General features: G+C 37.3%; 1 protein-coding gene across 25 annotated transcripts in view; it reads left to right on the top strand.

Moving 5' to 3' along the window:
* The window catches only part of CATSPERE (catsper channel auxiliary subunit epsilon), a 199,931-nt gene that overhangs the window by 109,844 nt on the left and 66,279 nt on the right, over nt 1-23,808 (top strand). For all 25 annotated transcript variants that reach the window (XM_072830289.1, XM_072830293.1, XM_072830306.1 and 22 more), the window contains 2 exons: nt 15,853-16,327; nt 22,406-22,848. In XM_072830289.1, coding sequence (XP_072686390.1) covers nt 15,853-16,327; nt 22,406-22,848 — 918 coding nt within the window. The remainder of the gene's footprint in view (nt 1-15,852; nt 16,328-22,405; nt 22,849-23,808) is intronic.

The raw sequence follows: 23,808 nt of genomic DNA, 5'->3' as shown, positions 1-23,808 counted from the left end.
TGGGTATTTGTTTTTTTTTTCTGTCTCATTTTGTTTTACAATGGTGGAAGTTAGTACCTTGTAATGCACGACCAAATTCACCCAGAACCAAATGGAACACCATGTTAGTTCATTCTGTGAGTTCTCTCTTCCTTCCCATTCTGCCCCCCTCTTTTATCTTGTTTCTGTTTTTGTGGTCATGTTGGGTCTTTATATAAGTATTGCTGGCTTATATAAATTTGGGATTGAGCATCTTCTAACATACAGAACAAAATACACTCAGAACAAGAGGATCACCCTCTAGGACACCTCAAGGAGACTACATTCTCTCTCCACTACCACTTCCTCGCCACCACCATCCCTTCCTCCCCCCTTTTCTCTTTTCGCTTTTATTTTTTTTATTTTGGTTTTTGTTTTTGTTTTTTTATTTTTACTACTTTGTTTTAAAAGTTGTTTTTTCACTTTTTGTTTTATTTTGCTCTGTTCTTGTTTTTCTTTTATTTGGTCTCTGACCTCTTCACAATCATCTATGGTGTATTGTACTTAGGTCATGGTTGATAGTTTTGATTCAGCCCACTCATACAGCCACTCTGCATGGGACAAAATGACTATAAAGAAGAATTCACCACAAAAGAAAGAACTGGAAGCAATACTCTCTGCCACAGAGTTACAGAATCTGGATTTAAATATGATGTCAGGGGGATCCCTGGGTGGCGCAGCGGTTTGGCGCCTGCCTTTGGCCCAGGGCACGATCCTGGAGACCTGGGATCGAGTCCCACATCGGGCTCCCGGTGCATGGAGCCTGCTTCCCCCTCTGCCTATGTCTCTGCCTCTCTCTCTCTCTCTCTCTCTCTGTATAACTATCATAAAAAAATAAAATAAAATAAAAAATAAAAAAAATAATAATAAATATGATGTCAGAAATTCAATTCAGAAGTACAGTTATAAAGTTACTGGTGGCTCATGAAGGACTCTAGAGACTTTATTACTGCAGAATTGATATCTAAACAGGCTGAAATTAAAAATAGATTAACTGAGATGCAACCCAAACTGATGCTCTAACTGCTAGGGTTAATGAAGTGGAAGAGTGACATAGAGGACAAGTTGATAGAAAGGAAGGAAGCTGAGGGAAAAAGAAAAACAACTAAGAGCCCATGAGGAAAGGCTTAGGGAAATAAATGATAGCTTGAGAAAGAAGAATATATGCCTAACTGGGATTCCAGAAGAGGCTGAGAGAGAGAGAGAGAGAGAGAACAACAAAGTATGTTTGAATAAATAATAGCTGAGAACTTCCCTAATCTGGGGAAGGAAACAGGTATTCAGATCCAAGAGATAGAGAGGACCTCCCCCCAAAAAATCAGTAAAAACCATTCAATACCTGGACATTTAATAGTGAAACTTGCAAATTTCAAAGATAAAGAGAAAATTTTTAAAGCAGCTTGAGACAAGAGATTCTTAACTTATATGGGGAGAAATGTCAGATCAATAGCAGACCTCTCCACAGAGACCTAGCAGGCCAGAAAGGGATGGCATGATATATACAGGGTACAAAATGAGAAAAACATGCAGCCAAGAATACTTTATCCAGCAAGGCTGTCATTCAGAGTAGAAAGAATGATGAAGAGCTTCCAGGATAGTCAGAAACTGAAAGAATATGTAACCACCAAACTGGCTCTGCAAGAAATATTAAGAGGGATCCTCTAAAAGAAATAGGGAGCTCAAAGAAACAATCCACAAAAACAGGGACTGAATAGGTATTATGATGACACTAAATTCATATCTTTCAATAATTACTCTGAACATGAATGGGCTAAATGATCTCATCAAAAGATACAGGGTATCAGACTGGATAAAAAAGCAAGAACCATCTACATGTTCTCTACAAGAGACTCATTTTAGACCTAAGGACACCTCCAGCCTGAAAATGAAGGGGTAGAGAACCATTTACCATTCAAATGGTACTCAAAAGAAAGCTGAGGTAGCAGTTCTCATATCAGACAAATTAGAGCTTATACCAAAGACTGTAGTAAGAGATAAAGAGGTACACTATATCACACTTAAAGGGTCTATCCAACAAGAAGACCTAACAATCATGAATATTTATGCCCCTAATGTGGGAGCTGTTAAGTATATCAATTAATAACCAAAGTAAAGAGATACTTATATAATAATATACTAATAGTAGGAGACTTCAAAATGGCACTTTCAGCAAATGACAGATTTTCTAAGCAGAACATCACTAAAGAAACAAGGGCCTTGAATGATGCACTGGACCAAATACATTTCACAGAAATATGCAGAACATTCCATCCAAATGCAACTGAATACACATTCTTCTCAAGTGCAAATTGGACTTTCTCCAGAATAGACCATATACTGGGTCACAAATCAGATCTCAACTGATACCAAAAGACTGGGATTGTCCCCTGCATATTTTCAGACCACAATGCTTTGAAACTAGAACTCAATCACAAGAAGAAATTTGAAAGAAACTCAAACACATGGAGGTTAAAGAGCATCTTACTAAAAGATGAATGGGTCAGCCAGTAAATTAGAGAAGAATTAAAAAGATTCATGGAAACTAATGAAAATACAACTGCTCAAAATCTTTGGGATACAACAAAAGCAGTCCTAAGAGGGAAATATATCACAATACAAGCCTATATGCCAACAAATTAGGCAATCTAGAAATGCATGCATTTCTGGAAACCTACAAATTACCAAAACTGAAACAGGAAGAAACAGAAAACCTGAACAGGCTAATAACCAGTGAGGAAATTGAAGCAGTCAACAAAAACCTCCCAAGCCACAAAAGTCCAGGGACAGTTGGTTTCCCAGGGGAATTCTATAAAACATTTAAAGAAGAAATAATACCTATTCTACTAAAACTGTTTTGAAGGATAGAAATGGAGGGAATACTTCCAAATTCATTTTATGAGGCCAGCATTACCTTGATTCCAAAACCAGACAAAGACCCCACCAAAAAGGATAGTTGTAGGCCAATACCCCTAATGAACATGGATGCAAAAATTCTCACCAAGATACTAGCCAATAGAATCCCAACAATACATTAAGAGGATTATTCACCATGACCAAGAGGGATTTATCCCCAGGATGCAAGGGTGGTTCAACACTCATAAAATAATCAACGTGATAGGTCACATCAACAGGAGAAAAAACAAGAACCATATGATCCTCTCAATAGATGCAGAGAAAGCAATTGACAAAATACAGCATCCATTTCTGATTAAAAATTTTCAAAGTGTAGGAATAGAGGGAACATTCCTCAGTGTCTTAAAAGCCATTTATGAAAAGCCCACAGCGAATATCATTCTCAATGAGGAAACATTGAGAGCCTCTCCTCTAAGATCAGGAACACCACAGTGATGTCCATTCTCTCACACTATTATTCAACATAGTACTAGAAGTCCTAGCCTCAGCAATCAGACAACAAAAAGAAGAAAAAAAGGCATCCCAATTGGCAGAGAAGAAGTCCAACTCTCTCTCTTTGAAGATGACATGATACTGTCTGTACATAGAAAACCCAAAAGACTCCACCCCAAGATTGCTAGAACTCATACAGCAATTCAGCAATGTGGCAGGATACAAAATCAATGCCCAGAAATCAGTGGCATTTCTATACACTAACAATGAGATGGAAGAAAGAGAAATTAAGGAGTCAATCCCATTTACAATTGCACCCAAAAGCATAAGATACCTAGGAATAAACCTAACCAAAGAGGTAAAGGATCTATACCCTCAAAACTACAGAACACTTCTGAAAGAAACTGAGGAAGACACAAAGAGATGGAAAAACATTCCATGCTCATGGATTGGAAGAATAAATATTGTCAAAGTGTCTATGCTACCACGGCAATGTACATGTTCCATGCAATCCCTATCAAAATACCATGGACTTTCTTCACAGAGTTGGAACAAATAATCTTAAGATTTGTATGGAATCAGAAAAGACCCCAAATAGCCAGAGGAATATTGAAAAAAAAAAAAAAACAATGCCAGGGGCATCACAATGCCAGATTTCAAGCTGTATTACAAAGCTGTGATCATCAAGACAGGATGGTACTGGCACAAAAATAGACACATAGATCAATGGAACCAAATAGAGAACCCAGAAATGGGCCCTCAACTCTATGGTCAACTAATATTTGATGAAGCAGGAAAGAATATCCACTGGAAAAGGGACAGTGTCTTCAAAACGTGGTGTAAAATTGGACAGCCATGTGCAGAAGAATGAAACTAGACCATTCTCTTACACTATCCACAAAGATCAACTCAAAATGGTTGAAAGATCTAAATGTGAGACAAGATTCCATCAAAATCCTAGAGAAGAACACAGGCAACACCCTTTTTGAACTTGGCCACAGTAATTTCTTGCAAGATGCATCTATGAAGGCAAGGGAAACAAAAGGAAAAATGAATTATTGGGGCTTAATCAAGATAAAAAGCTTCTTTCTGCCTAGCAAAAGAAACAGCCAACAAAATGAAAAGACAACCTACAGAATGGGAGAAGATATTTGCCAATGACATACCAGATAAAGGACTAGTATCAAAGATCTATAAAGAACTTATCAAACTCAACACCCAAGAAACAAAAAATTACAATCATGAAATGAGCAGAAAACATGAACAAAAATTTCCCCAAAGAAGACACACATGGCCAACAAGCACATGAGGAAGTGCCCGCATCACTTGCCATCAGGGAAATACAAATCAAAACCACAATGAGATACCACCTCACACCAGTGAGAATGGCAAAAATTAACAAGACAGGAAACAACAAATGTTGGAGAGGATGTGGAGAAAGGGGAACCCTCTTGTACTGTCTGTGGGAATGCAAGCTGGTGCAGCCACTCTGGAAAACAGTGTGGAAGTTCCTCAAGAAGTTAAAAATAGAGCTACCCTATGACCCAGCAATTGCACTACTGGGTATTTACCCCAAAGATACAGATGTAGTGAAATGCTGGGATACCCGCACCCCAATGTTCATAGCAGCAATGTCCACAGTAGCCAAACTGTAGAAGGAGCCTCGGTGTCCATCGAAAGATGAATGGATAAAGAAGCTGTGGTATGTATGTATATGTATATATACACACACACACACAATGGAATATTACTCAGCCATTGGAAGAGACTAATACCCACCATTTGCTTCAATGTGGATGGAACTGGAGGATATTATGCTGAGTGAAATAAATCAGTTGGAGAAGGACAATCATCATATGGTTTCACTCATACATGGAATATAAGAAATAGTGAAAGGGATTATAAAGGATAATGAGTGGGAACTGAGTGGGAAAAATTAGAGAGGGAGACAAATCATGAGAGACTCTTAACTCTGGGAAACAAAAAAAGAGTTGCAGAAGGGGAGGTGGGTGGGGGGATGGGGTAACTGGGTGACAGGCACTGAGGAGGGCACTTGATGGGATGAGCACTGGGTGTTATATTACATGTTGGCAAATTGAATTTAAATTTTAAAAATGTAAAAAAACCACATCTGCTTAATAGGGAAAAAAAGAAAAATTAGAGAGATGAGAAAGAACTGAGAATTTTTCAGATTTAAAGATACCAATCCTCAGTCCAGAAGTACTAAGAAATGCCAATTGATATGATAAAAAATATGGCCCACTTAGCACAAAATAATCAAATTGCATGGTATCAAAGACTAATAAGATATTAAAAGTATCCATTCAGAGAAGATAAATCATAAGCAAAGCAATAAAATAATTAGGACCAGTGGAAGCCAGAAAAGAGTAAAACACTCAACTGAAATAAAATTATTGTCAACCTGAAACAATATACATTCAGTAAAACTATCCTTGAGAAGAATGCTTAAAACTATTTTAGAGAATCAAAACCAGATATTTTAGAATATGAATAGAATAACTGCAATGAAAACTTATTAGACGTGCTCAATAGCAAAATGGAAATGATATGATAGAGGAAACAGCAAAACTCAAGTGACATCAATAGAAACTTTCCAATCTAAACAGTAGAAAAAATTGTCAAACTCAACCAAGTCTGGATTACCTGGGAGTGCAGTTGATCAAGTCTCAAACTCTCGGTTTTGGCACAGTCTAATCTCAGGGTCATGAAATCGAGCCTCATGTCAGGCTCCCTGTTCCGCGGAGCATCTGCCTGAGACACTCTCTCCCTCTCCCTCTGCCCCTGTGTGTGCTCTCTCTCTCTAAAATAAATAAATCTTTTTTAAAAAATTGAACCAAGTCTTAGAGACCCGTGGTTTGATACCAAAAGGTCTAACATTCATGTCATTGAAGTCTCAAGAAGGAGAGGAGAAACAGTATCATGTAGAAAAAAGATTAGAATGACTAATGGTTAGAAGGTTCCTGTATTTGGCAAAAAATATAAATATATGGGGTCATGAAACTCAGCAAACTCCAAACAAGGTAACTGCAAAGAAATTCACAAACTACTAAAAACTAAAGGAAAAAAAAAACTGGAAAGCACCCATAGAAAAATGACATATCATATATAGGAAAACAATGATTCAAATGATGGCAGATTTCTCATTTGGAGCCATAGATGACAGGGGGCAATGAAACAATGTTAAATGCTGAAAGAAAAGAAATATCAACTTAGAGTTCTATTTCTAGACAAAAATATCTTTCAGGAATTAAGGAGAAAAATACATTTTTAGATGAAAGAAAACTAAGAAAAAAAAAAGAAAACTAAGAGAATTGTTACCAACAGATCTGTTCTAAAAGAAATAGATGCCTAATGAAGCTCAGGCAGAAATGAAATGGAAAATTTAAAACATCAGAAATCAATAAAGAACAACAGAAATGGTAGATATATGAGTAAATATAGTAGATTATTTTTATCCCCTTAAGTTCCTTAAAATAGATATGACAAAAAATGTATAAAAGCAAAATTTATTTTATTTTTTTAAAGATTTGTTAAAAATTTATTCATGAGAGACACACACACACACACACAGAGGCAGAGACACAGGCAGAGGGAGAAGCAGGCTCCATGCAGGGAGCCCAACATGGGACCCGATCCCGGGTCTCCAGGATCACGCCCTGGGCCAAAGGCAGGAGCCACCCGGGCTGCCCAAAATCAAAATTTAAAACATATTTTCTGGTGGAGCTTTTAATGTATCTTGATATATAGGACAATTACAACGTAATGGGGAAGGATAAAGGAACCTATGGAATAGTGATGTGTCTTTATAGCACTTAGAATGTCAAGTATTAATTCTAAGTAGGTGAAAAGTAAGGGCATAAATTGCAACCCCTAGAGCAACCACTAACAAAATTTAACTGATAGAATAAAAAACTACCCAATATATAAATTAAAATGGAATACTAAAATTTTTTTTCAAATAATCCAAAAGAAAGCAGAAAGGGAAACAGTGGAACAAAAACAGAGGATACAATTTAAACAATAAAATAGAGATATATAGAAAAATATCAATAATTTCATTAAATTTAAATGGCCAGAGCACTAATTAAAAGGCATCAATTGTCAAATTGGATTTTTTTTAAGTTTTTGAAGTTCCAGTTAGTTGGGGGCACCTGGGTGACTCAGTGAGTTGAGCTTCCAACTCTTGATCTTGGCTCAGGTCTTGATCTCAGAGTCCTGAGTTCCAGCCCCAGACTGTGGACAGATGTGGAGCCTACTTAAGTTCCAAGTAGTTAACATATAGTGTGATATTAGTTCCAGGTGTGCAGTATAGTGATTCAGCCCTTCCATATAACACCTGGTGCTCATCACAGGTGCATTTCTTAATCTTCATCACTTACTTCACCCACTTCCCCTCTGGTAACCATCAGTTCTCTATAGGTAAGAATCCATTTTGTGGTTTGCCTCTCTCTCTCTCTCTTTTCTTTCCCTTTGCTCACTTGTTTTGTTTCTTAAATTCCACACATGAATGAAATTATATGGTTCTTGTCTTCCTCTGACTAATTTCACTTAGCCTAATACTCTCTAGCTCCATCTACATTGTTGAAAATGGCAAGGTTTAATTCTTTTTTATGGCTGAGTAATGTTCCATTTCTAATGTGTGTGTGTGTGTGTGTGTGTCTCACAACTTCTTTATCCATTCATCAATCATAAAACTCAACACCCCAAAAATGCATAATCCAATTTTAAAATAGGCAGAAGACATAAATAAACATTTTTCCAAAGAACACATGCAGATGGCCAACAGACACAGGAAAAGATGCTAAACATCACTCATCACCAGGTAAATACAAATCAAAACTACAATTAGGTGGCATCTCACACCCATCAGAATGGGTAAAGTCAACAACACAAGATACAACAGGTATTGGCAAGGATGTGGAGAAAAGGGAACCCTCTTGTACTGTTGGTGGGAATACAAACTGGTACAGCCAATCTGGAAAACAGTATGGAGGTTTCTCAAAAAGTTAAAAATCTAATAATCCAGCAATTGCACTACTGTTTACCCAAAGAATACAAGAACACTAACTCAAAGGGATATATGCACCCCAATGTTTATAGCAGAATTATCTACAATAGCCAAATTATGGAAACAAGCTCAAGTATCCATCTACTGAAGAATGGATAAATTGGATTTTTTAAAAAAGATCAAACTGTATGCATTCTATGAGAAATCCACTTAAAATGATGCCGTTGAATTAAAAGTAAAATATTAGAAAAGGATATATCAAGAAAACACTAACTACAGGAAAGATAGAATGGCTTGTTAGTATCAAATAAACTAGGAAAACAATCAGGATAAAAAGGGGCATTATATAATGATAAAAGGATCAATGCATCAAGAAGACATAAAAATCCTAAATGTGACATACCTAACAACAAATCTTCAAAACACAAGAACCAAAATTAATTGAATGGAAAAAAGAAATAGATAAGTCTACAAATTTTTTGGAAGATGTCCACACTCCTTCTTCAGGAATAGATAAAACATACAAGTAGAGACAAAATCACAAGGATGTACAAAGAAACTACAGCAGGGATCAGAAAATTATTGCTCATCAGTCAAATCCACTTTGCCACCTTTTTTGTAAATGGTTTTGTAAATGGTATTGAAACACAGTCATTCTCATTTGTTTATGTATAATATCTGCCTACTTTTGCACTACAACAGCACTGATGAAAATTTCCAACAGAGGTTATATGGCCCCAAACCTAAAGTATTTGCTGTATGGCCCTTTCCAGAAAAAGTTTACTGACTCCTAAGTAATACTATCAACAAACTTGACCTAATAGTACATTTGTAAAACATACTCTACCTATCAACTGCAGAAAGTACATACTTTTCAAGTAGACATGGACTATTAACTAAGACGATATTTTGGAACCTAAAACAAACTTTAACATATTTAAAAGAATAGAAGTCAAAGTATGTTCTCTGATCTTAACAGAATTAAACTAGAAATCAATTTTTTTAAAAAAGATATGGGGATCCCTGGGTGGCGCAGCGGTTTGGCGCCTGCCTTTGGCCCAGGGCGCAATCCTGGAGACCTGGGATCGAGTCCCATGTCGGGCTCCCGGTGCATGGAGCCTGCTTCTCCCTCTGCCTGTGTCTCTGCCTCTCTCTCTCTCTCTCTCTCTCTCTGTGACTATCATAAAAAAAAAAAAAAAAAAAAAAGATATGTACAAAGCCCTCAGGTATTTGAAAATTCACAAATACACATCTAAATAACTCTGAACAAAGACAGTTTTAAGGGAATTAGAAATAATATTTAACTGAAAATCAAAATACAACATTTTAAAACTATATCAAAACTGATGGAATTGAAGTTGAAATGAACAAGTCTGTAATTACAGTTGAAAATAGAATAGCAGAAAATAGGCAGGGGTATAGAAGAACTGAGCAGCTCACTGAATCTAATTAAAATGCATAGAACAGTCTACCCAACAGCAGCAGAATACATTTCTTGGCAAGTGTTCATGGAACATTTATCAAGATAGACCATATACAGAGTCATTGAGTAAACCTCAGCAAATTTGAAAGAATGTTCTCTAAACACAATGGAATTAAACTAGAAGTCAAAAACAGAACTCTATCTGGAAATACCCCAATCCTTGGAAATTAAACAATACACCTCTAAATAATTTGTGTTAAATAAGATATTTCAAGGGAAATTAGAAAGTCTTTTAACTGAATATAAATAAGAGTATAAGGTATCCAATTTTATGGGATGCTGCTAAAGCAGTTCTTAGAGGGAAATTTATAGCATTAAATGATTATATTAGAAACTTCCACTTCTGGTCAAGATGAAGTTAAAAAGCAGGGACTATATATTTACCTTCCTGAATAATATATAAAAACAAAAAAACTGAACAGAATGTATGAAACAGTGCCTCTCAAGACATTGTATATCAAGATGAGCCCTGCAATTGTCCCAGATTAAAGTCCTAAGAAAGTTCCCAGATCATGGAACGAGGACACAGGAAACTCAGGCAGAGTCTAGCAGATTCCCTGAGTTCGGGAAGTGGAACTGAGAGGCGAGAACAAGGTGGCCAGAGTTTGCAAAGCAGAATATCAGAGATGAAAGAACTGCACATACAATTCTGGATATGTGCAAAGGGTTCCCCGTGTGTATTCAGCAGAGTACTAATAAGTGTATGTATGTGAGGAAACTGTCCAATCTGGGGGAAACTGTCCAATCTGGGAGATAGCTGAAGGGACTAGGCAATAGAATTTATAACTTACACAGGGATAGGAATGGTACCTCTTCTAACCAGCCAAATTGAAAATGCTCATAGTGATTCATGGGAGGTCGGGTAGAGTGCTCTAAAGGTCTGGCCTCAGTACTGAGGAATAAATTTCATCAAACCAAATGCTTCTCTGGTCCTATTGAACAAATCTTAAAAACAAGACCCAAAGGGACCCAACTGTTTCCCAGTAACTTAATTAAATCTCAGAAAAAAACTCGAGTATTTATTAAGAATATTCAGCACTCAACAAGGTAATAGTCACAATTTCTCTTATCCAATCAAAAGTACCAGGTACTGGGAGAGTAAAGTGGGGAAGAAAAGACAGGTAAACCAAGGAGCAGACTCCTAACTACAGGGAATACATTGATGGTCACCAGAGGGGAGTTGGGAGGGGGAGTGGGGGAAATAAATGATGACGACTGAGAAGTGCACTTGTCATGATGAGCACCAGGTGATGCATGGAAGATATCATACACCTGAAGCTAACTGGAATTTAAATTAAAACTTAAAAGAAATCATATCACACACACATTCCACAGACATCACACATATACTTCACACGTGCACACACACACACACACATACAGAGGCCACAAAACATTACTGAGTGAAATAAAAGACTTAAATGGAGAGATCTGTTAATGGTGAGATGTCTATGCTTGAGAAATTCAGCACACATCAGTTAAAATCCCAATGGGCAGCCATTATACAAAAGAAATTGAGAAGCTGATTCTAAAAGTCATATGGAAATTCAAGATAAAACAAAAAAATTACAGATACCTAAAAATAAATGCCACTAAAAACGCCTGAGATCTTGTTTGAGATAAAAAATAATTATCAAAAATATTAATGAAGGGCAGCCCGGGTGGCTCAGCGGTTTAGCGTTTGCCTTCAGCCCTGGGCCTGATCCTGGAGACCTGGGACCGAGTCCCACATCAGGCTCCCTGCAGGGAGCTTGCTTCTCCCTCTGCCTGTGTCTCTGCCTCTCTTTCTCTCTGTGTCTCTCATGAATAAATAAATAAAATCTTTAAAAAATATATTAATGAAGATCTGAATAAATAAATAGCTATATCATGTTCATGGATTATAATACAGAATATTATAAGCTTTTAAATTCTTCCCAGATTTATCTATAGACTTGTTGCAATTCCAATCAAAATCACAATGTTACTTTGTGGAGTTCAATATGCTGATTCTAAAATACATGAAAGAGTAAAGAGATGAGGGTTGGAAGCAGATGGAGTAGCAAAGTATTTCTTCTATCATGTATCAGAATTTATTATAAAGCTAGACATAAAATATTTAAAGCAGCTTTTTTCATTTAGTTCCATATCTCACCAATTTTTGGTGTGTTCAATCTTTTTAATTTTTTATTGAAGTTGATTTGCCAACATGTAATATAACACCCAGTGCTCATCCCATCAAGTGCCCTCCTAAGTGCCCGTCACCCAATGTTCAATCTTTTCCTATCTGAACTTTTTTAGAGGGTATGCACTAGGCTGTCTTGTTTCATGCCTTATGGTGCATGGTTGTTTTTGATCCTTTTACTATCAATATGTATGTGACTTTATGTTTCTTATAAACTGCAGAGTCTTGCTTCTTCTCCAGGATGACAACATGTGCCTTAAAATTAAAGCTTTCTGTCCATTTAGATTCAACATAACTATTGCTATGGATGGAGTTAGGTCTACCATCTTGGCAATTGTTTTCTATTAACCTCACTTGTTCTTTTGTTTCTCTTTTCTTGTCTTCTGAAATAATCATATATTTTTCAGTATCTCTGTGTTTTTTACTGTGATGATTCTTTTTTATTCCAAACTATTTTTTATTGGTTGCACTTGGCTATACCATAATCATTAATTTATCAGAGTCTAATTTCAAATAATACATACATCTCAACAGTGTTAAGAAACTTTTATCTGTGTGATTTCATTTATATCCACCCACCCTTTGTACTCTTCTCTCATATTTTACTTCTAAATAGGCTATAAATATCAAAATGTGTTAATATTTTTGCTTTAAAAGGTCAGTTCTTATATGGGGCACCTGGGTGGTGCAGTCAGTTAAGTGTCCAACCCTTGGTTTCAGCTCAGGTTGTAATCTCAGTATCATGAGATTGAGACCTGTGTCAGGCTCCCTGCTTAGTGAGGAATCTGCTTGAGATTCTCTCTCCCTCTTCCTCTGTCACTCTCACTCATTCTCTCTCTCTCTCTCTCAAATAAATAAATAAATCTTTTTAAAAAAATATCAATTGTCATAAAGATATATAGGCATGTAAATATCAACTGATACCAAAATAAGTCATATATACATATACAAAATAAGTCATATATATACATATACACACACATATATGTATATACATTGTGTGTATATATGTATCCTCCTGGGTATGCTTTATTTCTGTTTGCATATCCAGAGTTCTTCCTGAACTCCTTTCCCTTCAGCCTGAACAGGGTCTTTGAATTTTCTTGTATAACAAGTTTTCTCAGCATTCGTCTGCATAAAAGTGTCTTTATTTTTACCTTCATTTTTGAAGGACATTTTTCACTGAATACAGAATGATAGGTTGACAGATGTTTTTTGTTGTTTGTAAAGCAATTTATAAAAACATCATTCCATTATCTAAGAGGCCATAGCCTCATCATTTTTGGTAAGAAGTCAGCCACTATTCATGCCATTGTTCTCATATATACAATATGTCTTTTTATCTGTAGCCACCTTCAGAATTTGCTCTTTATCTTTGGTTTTCAGCACTTTTATTATGTGATTAGGTATGATTTCATTTGTATGTATCCTGTTTGTAGTTCAGCTGAGCTTCTTGGGTTCTGGGATTATGTCATTCATTAATTTAGGGGTGTTCTTGGACATTATCTCTTCAAATATTTCTTCTGCACCATTCTGTTTTTCTTCTCCTTCTAAGAGTTTAAAGACACATACGTGGTGCCATTTAATATTGTCCCACAGATCTCAGACAATCTGTTCATTTTTTTTTTACCCTACCTCTTTCTTTGTATTTTAGTTTATATATTAACCTGTCTTTAAGTTCTCTACTCCTAGGCTTTTCCTACTTTACTCTTGAATCCATTGAATAATTTTTTATTCCTGATATCATACTTTTTCATATGTTGCATTTTCACTTTGTTCTTTTTTATCATTTATCTCAGCTGAAATTTCCCATGTCTGCCCTCATGTTGCCCATCTTTTCTATTAAGTCCTTCAGCATTTTTATGAGTTGTTTTTTCTTTAGCCGTGCTTGGGCTCTTAGCACTGACAAGATCCCAGAGATCTCTTCATACTTTACAACTGGCCACCACCTTTCCAAACCCAAGGAGAGTTGTCTTTGCTCTACAGCCTCACCACCAGCTTTTTGATTACTAAGGGATTCTCTTTCCTCTCTCATCTTGCTCTGGATTTTTCTGCATTGGGAGATCTCTCTATCTCTCTCTCCTGCTTCCCTGCCCCAAGTCATGGCAGGGAGACTCTTTACACTCTGTAAAGGCCAACCATGTGTCAGAGGGAGAGTTTCTCTCAGCTCTTACCCACTCCCAGCCTATGGTAGCTGAGAATCAAGAATGCATTTGGATTTCTCTCAACTTTGCTGCCTTGCTGCCTGCCCCCCCTCCCTGTCTTCAGAGGATTACTGCTTTATATTTGGCAGAGGCCCCAAATGTTTCAGGAGGTTCTATTAGCTCCCCACCTTGTCCCAAAAATCTTTGGCTTACTATACCCAAGCACTAAGTGAAGATCTATGGGAAAGTTTGTGGGTGGGTAAAAATTCATTCCTTGGAATTCCCATCTGTCCTATATATGATGGGTTCTCATCCCTCTGCCAAGAATGGGAATAACTATGAATCTTTTCTATGAAGGGCTCATCATTTTGTTTCTAATATATTTCCTCTTCGAGGATTGTTTCACACTCATTTAAAGCAACATAAGCTCTAAACTTTAAATTGAATCTTCAGGGGGTCCCTGGGTAGTTCAGTCATTCAGCGCCTGCTTTGGCCCAGGGCATGATCCTGGAATCCCAGGATCGAGTCCCAGGATCAAGTCTTGGGATCGAGTCCCGGGATGGAGTCCCTCTTCAGGCTTCTACATGGATCCTGCTTCTCCCTCTGCCTGTGTCTCTGTCTCTCTCTCTCTCATGAATAAATAAAAAAATCTTAAAGAAAAATTGAATCTTCATTTGATAAAATGGCTTTTTGCTGAAATGACTCTTTAGCAAATAGTCTGTTTCTCTGGTTACTGGTTTGATACCTGTCTACATCCTGAATATATCCAATACTAAATATTTGTACATTACATAAACTTAAGGAGACAAGATGTGCCGAAGAGATTCCTTTTAATTGCTGTGAACATAGAAGTTATATAATAAGTAAAAATCTCTAAGTATTAGAATCAGTTGGGAAGAGGAGACAGGGGGAACCTTGGCTCTCTCAGTGAAATGAGGCCTACTGAATTTCAGACATAGCAGTCTTTCAGTGGCCTTCCACTCTAACAGCCTATGTTCATAAAAGGGTGATATTGAGTTATCTAAGGTTTTCAGTTCTGCCTTCTCTTAATCTCATATCCAAGGAAACTATAATTCCAAAATTAACTCAGTGTTTGTAGTGTATCTTGACCATAGTTAACATCAAAGGCGCACTCCTGACCAGAGTAGATAAATAGAGAAGAAAAGAAAAGAAAAGAGAGAAAAGAAAAGGCCGATATTCACTGAGGCTTTAAAAGGGAATTATTGGGATCCCTGGGTGGTGCAGCGGTTTGGCGCCTGCCTTTGGCCCAGGGCACGATCCTGGAGACCCGGGATCGAGTCCCACGTCAGGCTTCCGGTGCATGGAGCCTGCTTCTCCCTCTGCCTAGGTCTCTGCCTCTCCCTCTCTCTCTCTCTCTCACTGTGTGCCTATCATAAATAAATAAAAAATTTAAAAATAAATAAATAAAAGGGAATTATTTCTACAGATGGAAACAATTTATCAAAGAATAAAATTATTGAAATAATTTATATTTATGAATATATATCTCTACGTAGTATATTTCAATGCCTGGAGTATTATTCAGAAATACACTAAAAGTTAGACCTTAGTAATTACTACATTTTAAATATAGCAAATGAGAAGACTGGAATTGTTAGAACTATCCCTAAAACCAAAGATTTTCTAATTATGTTCAATTTTGTTACAGGCCAAAAGAAGAAGTAGTATGGCAATCTGGACAGAAAATGAAGTTTATCTCGGATACACTTTCCTTAAGTTTGTTAAAATAATAACTACCAAAAAACTTAAAAACCTTCTAAATATATCACCAGCTGCTACACTGACTATACACAATGTTGAGTATCCAGGACACCCATTGGAACTCGCCTTATTATTAAATTACTGCACTACATGTAGAGTCAACAAAACGATTTATGTGGTAATATACAATGAAGATACAGAACAGTGGGTGTACCAAGACTTTGCCTTAGATGTCTCTATTGACAGTTTTTTAACTCCGCATTTCATATATGCAGCAATGCCAGAATTAATACTGCGGGATAAACATAGGATCTACTATTGTTATCACAACTTCACTGAGACTGGAGTTATACAAACACCTACAGAATTTGGAAATCTATCAAGATTGTCAAATAACAGCATTGTTCATGACATTTTCATGGGTGAGCCATTCTCATTCTGCAAAAATTATTCTTGAGTTTATAGTAGACATCTTCCTTATGAAGATGTAACATTTATAAATGCACTAATATATGATGCTTTTGGTAGGTAAAGATGCACTGTTTACCACCTAAAAATGGATATCTTTTAAGTTTTACTAAGGTTAACTATGATCTCACATAGTGAAATGGCAAACTCAAGTTTTAGTTTTTTCCCATAGATTCATTTTGGTTTATCAGCAGATACCAACTAAGCAACCTACATATACATTTTCAGCGAAGAAGGTGATAGGATGTTGTCTTCATTTCCTAGGGCTTCCTAGAGCTACCACAAACTAGGTGGCTTCAAACAACAGAAATCTATTGTCTCAGTTTTGGAGATTAGACTACACATTCAAGGTGTCAGCAATGCCATACTCCCTCTGAAACCCAAAGGGGGTGTCTTTCATTGCTTCTTCCTAGCCTCTGGTGGCTTGCTGGCAAACCTTGCCATTCCTTGGCTTACAACTGCCTCATTCCAACTTCTGCCTTCATCACGATGTAACATTCTCTTTGTGTCCTCACATGCCATCTTGTTGCAAGGACAGAGGGCCTACCCTACTCCAGTGGGACCACATCTTAACTAATTATCTCTGTAATGATTCTATTTCCAAATAAGTTCACATTCTGAAGTAGTACTAGGAATTAGAACACCAACATCTTTTCTAAGGGGACACAATTCAACCTATAGCAGGTATTGTCAAGTTGAGTGGACCCATATTCACATCCATGAGGAAGTCATTGAATCTTTCCAAGTCTTAATCTAGAATTAAGGTGGCTGTGTCGATTGGATAAAGGATTGTATGTAAAATGCTTAGATTAAACTGGGTGCATGGTAACCCTTCGGCTAACAGTAGTTATTCTTGATCTTGTTATTTCCAAGGTAGTATACTAAACATTATAGGCAATGCAAAGAAATAGGAAGTTTGATCCTCAAAAAGTCTGGTTAGGAGATAGTCCTAATCATGGAATTTAAAGGAAATGTCACTGTAATTCATAATGTCTTTTTAAGATTTTGTTTATCTGGGTCCCTGGGTGGCGCAGCGGTTAAGCGCCTGCCTTTGGCCCAGGGCGTGATCCTGGAGACCCGGGATCGAATCCCACGTCAGGCTCCCGGTGCATGGAGCCTGCTTCTCCCTCTGCCTATGTCTCTGCCTCTCTCTCTCTCTGTGTGTGTGACTATCATAAATAAATAAAAATTAAAAAAAAAAAAAAGATTTTGTTTATCTATTTGTTACTAATTACAAAGAAAGAGCATGAGCAGGGGGAGGAACAGAGAGAAAGGGACAAACAGACTCCACACTGAGCCCAGAGCCTGACTCAGGACTTGATTCCAGGACCCTGAGATCAAGACCTGAGCTGAAATCAAGAGCTGGACACTTAACCAATTGAGCTACCCAGGCACCCTGCATAATGTCTTTCTTGACACCTATCACCCAGCAATTCCCAACCAGTTGATTTTTATGCTCCCCTTTACAATAAAACTCTAAAAAATATTGCCTAGTTTCACTTTTTCCTCTTTCCTCCCTTTCTCTTGAAGCCACTCTAATCAAATATTCCATAAGAAGTGCTCTTGTCAAGGTTTTAAGGACCTCCACTTTGCTAACACAGTGGCCTATTTTCAGCCATCTTCCATGAACTGGCATTTAGCGTGCCTGACTCTTGAAATACTTTTTTTTTCCACCTTATTTCTAGGGTGTCTCTTTTTTGCCCTTCCTGCCACTTTGCTAGCTGTTCCTTCTCAGCCTATTTTCCTGATCCTTCATCTTCCTGATTCCTAGAGAAGCACCTCAGGGTTTGGTTTTCAGACATCTGAGCTCTGTTTACATGCACTCTGCCCTCTGGCCATGACCATTCGTCTGCTCCTTGCCTAGTCCTTTCCTAATAAGTAAATATCACCTTTTCCAGTCTTTCCAGCTACAAAACCCTTGATCTCATCCTTGAATCCTTCCCTTCCACATCCCACAACTAGTCCATAGGCAGTTCCTGTTGGCTCTGTCTAAAAAGTCTACCTAAAACCTAACCCCTTTCCACCATTCCCACTCCAGTCCAAGCCAGTGTCCTCTCCAGCCCATACATGCAAGAGCCTTTTACGTGCTCTGCCTCCACCCTTAAACTCCCAGCCCCACCAGTTTAGAGTCCACCTAGCTGCTAGAGTGAGCCTTTGAAAACATGCAAAATCACTCTGTATCTCTGCTGAAAACCTCACCTGGCTCCCTTTATCACTCAGGATAAAATCTAAAACACTTACCATGGCCTGAAAAACAGTATGTGGTGTGGCTCCAGACTCTGATGTCATCTCTCATCACTCAACCCTCTGTTCACTGTTTACCTAGCTGCAGACTGGGCTCTGCTGTTCCTTGGATATCTACTGTTACATATGCCAGAAACATTCTTCACTTTGATGTCTACAAGACTCTTGCTCTTAATTCAGGTTTAAGTCCAATTGCCACCTGATCAGAGAGCTCTTCCCTGACTCTGCTCTAGCTCCCATGCTCTGTTCCTTACACTTCCTTATTTTGTTCACAATGCTTCTCATTACCCAACAAACTACATGTGTGCTTATTCAGTAGCCGGGTTTTCCACCAAAAAACAAGCTCTGTGTGACTTTGTTATATTTGCCGCTTTACTCACAGTGTCTAGAATAACATATAATAGGCCCTTTTTTTAATAAATGAATGAGTAACTATTCATTGAACATGCTCTGCTGGGAGGTGGAGATAGCATGGAAATTGGACATAATTCCCACTCTTTCTTCTTCTTTTTTTTAAGATTTATTTATTTATTTGAGAGAGAGTGTATGTGCTTGCATGAGCACAGGGGAAAGGGCAGGAGACTCTAAAGCAAACTCTATACTGAGCATGGAGCCCCACATGGGGCTGATCTCACAACCCCAAAATCACAACCTGAACCGAAACCAAGAGTTAGACCCTTAACTGGCTGAGCCACTCAGGTGTCCAGGAATTTCTACCCCTTAAGAGTTTACAAAATTGCAGAGGATAAAGACAAACACATAAAGCAACATGGCTAATGCTATGACAGAGCTAATATCAGGTGCCACAGAGGCACACAGATGGAGTACCTTACCCAAACCTGGGGGACAGAGGGGAACAAAAGGCTTCCTTGAAAAAGTGCTGTCTAAGCTGAGGCCTGCTGAATGGGTAGAGGTTAGTTAGGCAGTGAAAACAACAGTAGGGATGGTGTGCCCAATGACTCAGAGACAACAGGGTACAATCCAGGCCTTGAAAGACAATCCAGGGGCAGCCCCGGTGGCCCAGAGGTTTAGTGCTGCCTTCAGCCCAGGGTGTGATCCTGGAGATCCGGGATCGAGTCTGACGTCAGGCTCCCTGCATGGAGCCTGCTTCTCCCTCTGCCTGTGTCTCTGCATCTCTCTCTCTCTCTCTCTCTCTGTGTCTGTCATGAATAAATAAATAAAATCTTTGAAAGAAAGAAAAAGAAAGAAGGAGAGAAAGAAAGAAAGAAAGAAGAAAGAAAGAAAGAAAGAAAGAAAGAAAGAAAGAAAGAAAGAAAGAAAGAAAGAAAGAAGAAAGAAAGAAAAAGAATCCATTGGTGAAACAGAATTCTCCAGAGAAAAAGGAGAAATCTCTCCTGGAGAAATAAAGTTCAGGTTATAAAAGTCCTCATAAGCCATGTCAAGAAATTGAACCTTCTAAGGCTTGTATAGGGAGTTCTAAAGAGTTTTGAGCAAAAGAGAAGCAGAATCATATTTGTGTTTTTAAAAGGCCACTGGCCATAGTGATAAGGAGATAAGGTTAGAATAATCAACTGGGAATAGATTTTAGAGGGACCTTAAAAGCTGAATGTTGCACTGAAGGCCATTTGGAAACACTGAAATAAAAAGTCTAAACAGTTCATAAGCATATGAAAGACAATGTTAAAAGCCTTCGGCCAGGGCAGGCCCGGTGGCGCAGCGGTTTAGCGCCGCCTGCAGCCCAGGGCTGATCCTGGAGACACCGAATCGAGTCCCATGTCGGGCTCCCTGCATGGAGCCTGCTTCTCCCTCTGCCTGTGTCTCTGCCTCTCTCTCTCCTCTCGCTCTTCTCTCATGAATAAGTTTTTTTAAAAAATTTTTTAATCTTAAAAAAAAAAAAAGCCTTCGGCCTGCAGCATTTCCATTACTCAAATAACCCACTATTAAAAAGTTTCCATGGAGTGCCTGGCTGGCTCAGAAGCATATGCGACTTTTGATCTCAGGGCCATGAGTTCCTCTATACCCACAGTGGATATAGAGATTCTTTAAAAATAAGATCCTAAAAAAAAAACGTTGCTATGAATTGATCTGGACTTCTGAAAGAGAAGGGCAGGGGGAGAGGGTTAACTCAAGTTAACCAGGTTCATTTTCTAGGCTATTTTGTTCCACTCTCTATCTGCACTAGCTCTATGTTGTTTTGATGATGATGGCCTTAATCTTCTAATATACCATACAATTCACTTATTTTCATGTCTGTTGACTGCCTTTCCTACAGGAATGTAAGCTACACAAAAAAGAGATCTTTCTGGGTTTTTCACTAATGTATCTCCCCCCAGGATACATTACAGGATACATCCCCCCAGGAGAGATACATTAGTGAAATCTCCCCACCCCCAGGTATCTAGAACACTGTGTAGCCCAGGCATTCCATATATATTTATTGAATAGGTGATTACATGTGTGTAATATTAGGTCTTCTCAACCAGGAATGTTGTGTGCTTCATTATTTTTATTTTCTCTAATTGGTCTATTCAAATCTTCCATCTCTTCTTTAGTCAATTTTAGAAGTTTGTGTTTCCTTGGAGAATCACTCATTTTATCTGGATTTTCTAATAAACCTTATTGGCAAAGCTTCCCATTTTAATTTTTAGATTGCTTGTTATCTGTAATAGTATTCTCCTTCTCATTTATAATGTTCTCTGTACCCCACCCCTTTTAAAGATATTGCTTTTTTTTAATGATTTTTTTGGTTTTGTTTTCCTTTGAAAATAACTGTTTATCAAATCTTCCTATTTAACTCCTTAATTTCTGCTTTTGTCACTCTTGATTCTTCACTTGTGCTTTCCTTTTGTGACTTTATTGTTTGTTGCCTGCTTCTAATGGTAAATGATTAGTTCATTTATTTTCAGTCTTGTTTCCAAGGATTTAAAACTACAAAGAAGCATAAGGCTATAATTTTTTCTCACTATGGCATTAGCTGCATCCAGAAACCTTTATATATAGTGTTTTTAATCTCATTATTTTAAAATCATCCCTAAATTTCATCTTCATATTTAATCCTAAATTCATTTAATCATGTTTTAATAAACACGGTGCCTAGGTGACTCAGTCAGTTAAGCATCTGACTCCTGATTTGGGCTTAGGTCAGAATTTCAGGGTCCTAGGATCCAGCCTCATGGCAGGCTCCCTCCCCAGCAAGGAGTCTGCTTGTCTCCCTTTGCCCCTGACCTTCTCACACTCTCTCTAAAATAAATAAATAAATTTTAAAAAAATAATAATGTTTGAATAAGCAGCATGATAGGCAGAAGAGAGAATGCTGGAAAGCACATGGGAGGGACATCTAATCCAAATATATGAGATAAGGAAAGTCTGCACAGAGGAAATGCCTTCTAAACTGAGAACAGAAAGACGTACATACTAGAAAAATTAGAACAATGGTCAGGATGGGAATTTTTTTTTTAAAGATTTTATTTTTTCATTCACAAGAGACACACAGAGAGAGAGAGGCAGAGACATAGGCAGAGGGAGAAGCAGGCCTATTATTATTGCACTAATGCCAGTTTTTTTATATAAATAATGTTATATCTAAAAGTGATATCATATATATATATAATTATATAAAGACATATATCCAGGAAAAAAAAAATCTCTACTCTGAAGTGGGAGAGAAGTTCTCCAGCATCATGTAAAGTTGCAGATTTGTGCCTGCACACTCCAATTTTTCTCAAAACAGATAAATCCTTCATTATTACAAAAGAAATTATTTTGGTTAAAAGTCCATGGATTTATAGTTACTTAGGATAACACTAACTTTTCCCCTTCTTTTCCAGATTATTATGGAAATGTTGTGGTAAAAATGGAAAACAACATAATGTTTTATTTCAAGATCAATATCAGAGATGCAATAAAACTACATTTATGGACAAATAGTACAATGAAGTCATTAATTTTATTGAATTCCTCTGGTCAAATATTTCTCATATATGTTTTTGAAAATGGCACACTATATCCACGGGAATATCCTTTAAAACTGGAATCACTAAGTGTAAACTTCAATATAAATGAAAAATGCCCCTACGTGGCATTTCATAATAATATTTTTAGTATATTTTACTTTTTGGACAAGGGACAGAACCTGTCCATTTGGACTCAAATAGTCTATCCAGAAAATATGGGTCTGTATATTGTTGTGGAATCATATGGCCCAAATATATTACAAGAGAAAGATCAAACTCACTATGAAATTGCCCTAGGATACTGCACAAAAACGATGGTAAGTTAATATTTTAAAGTTTCTTCATTTGATTGTAATAAATGTAAAATTATAATGTTTGCATATATTTATCCTATCATGAAAAATAGATGCAATAGAATGAAATGTCCAGTTAATTCCAAAGTCAGTTAAAGCAGAGAATCATAAAAAATGAAACTGATATGAATGAAACATTATACTTCAATTTAAATGAATGAATGTATACTCATTGGTCAACCTTTTAATATAGGACCACAGACTTTTCTTTGAAATAAGTCAAATTATTGGAGCATCTCCTCTCCTTTCTTCCATAACCTTATTCATAATACATTATCTCTGAGTTCCCATTTCTGTTTCTTTGAAGGGAGCGCCTGGGTGGCTCAGTTGGTGAAGCCTCTGCCTTTGGTTCAAATTATGATCTCAGGACCCTGGGGATCAGCCAGCATCTGGGCATCGAGCTCCCTGCTGAGCAGGGAGTCTGCTTCTTCCTCTCCCCCCAGCCTCCCCCACTTGTGCACTCTTTCTCTCTCTCTCTCTCTCTCTCAAATAAAATCTATTTTAAAAATAAATAAAGGAGAGGAGGGGGAAAAATGAATGACACTGGCAAAGCTACCAAAGTTCTATATTTTTTTCTTTTTTTTCCAACTTTTTACTATTATCTTGCTCATCCCTGATTCAGCAATTTATTCAGGAACTTGCTTTATTAAAACTTTCCAAAGCAATCAATTTTATTCTCAGGGAAATAGTAAGTGTACTTTTCTTTTACACTCAATTTCATCAATCCATAATATTTAATTCTGCAACTACAGTAATAGCACAATCTGGCAAAAAATAGGTTTAGAAACAAAGAAAGCTGATTTAGATTTGCATACAGACATATGGATAGTTCTTCAAACAGTGTTAAGTGGAAAATAGTGTTGAGTAAGAGAAAGATCCATCACAGAGTAACATTTATGAAAACTGCAAACACCTACACACAAA

The sequence above is a fragment of the Canis lupus genome, chromosome 6 (assembly GCF_048164855.1).
Source record: "Canis lupus baileyi chromosome 6, mCanLup2.hap1, whole genome shotgun sequence".
Lineage (NCBI taxonomy): Eukaryota > Metazoa > Chordata > Mammalia > Carnivora > Canidae > Canis > Canis lupus.
The sequence above is the reverse complement of the archived record's forward strand: the minus strand, read 5'-3'. Positions and strand labels throughout refer to the sequence as shown.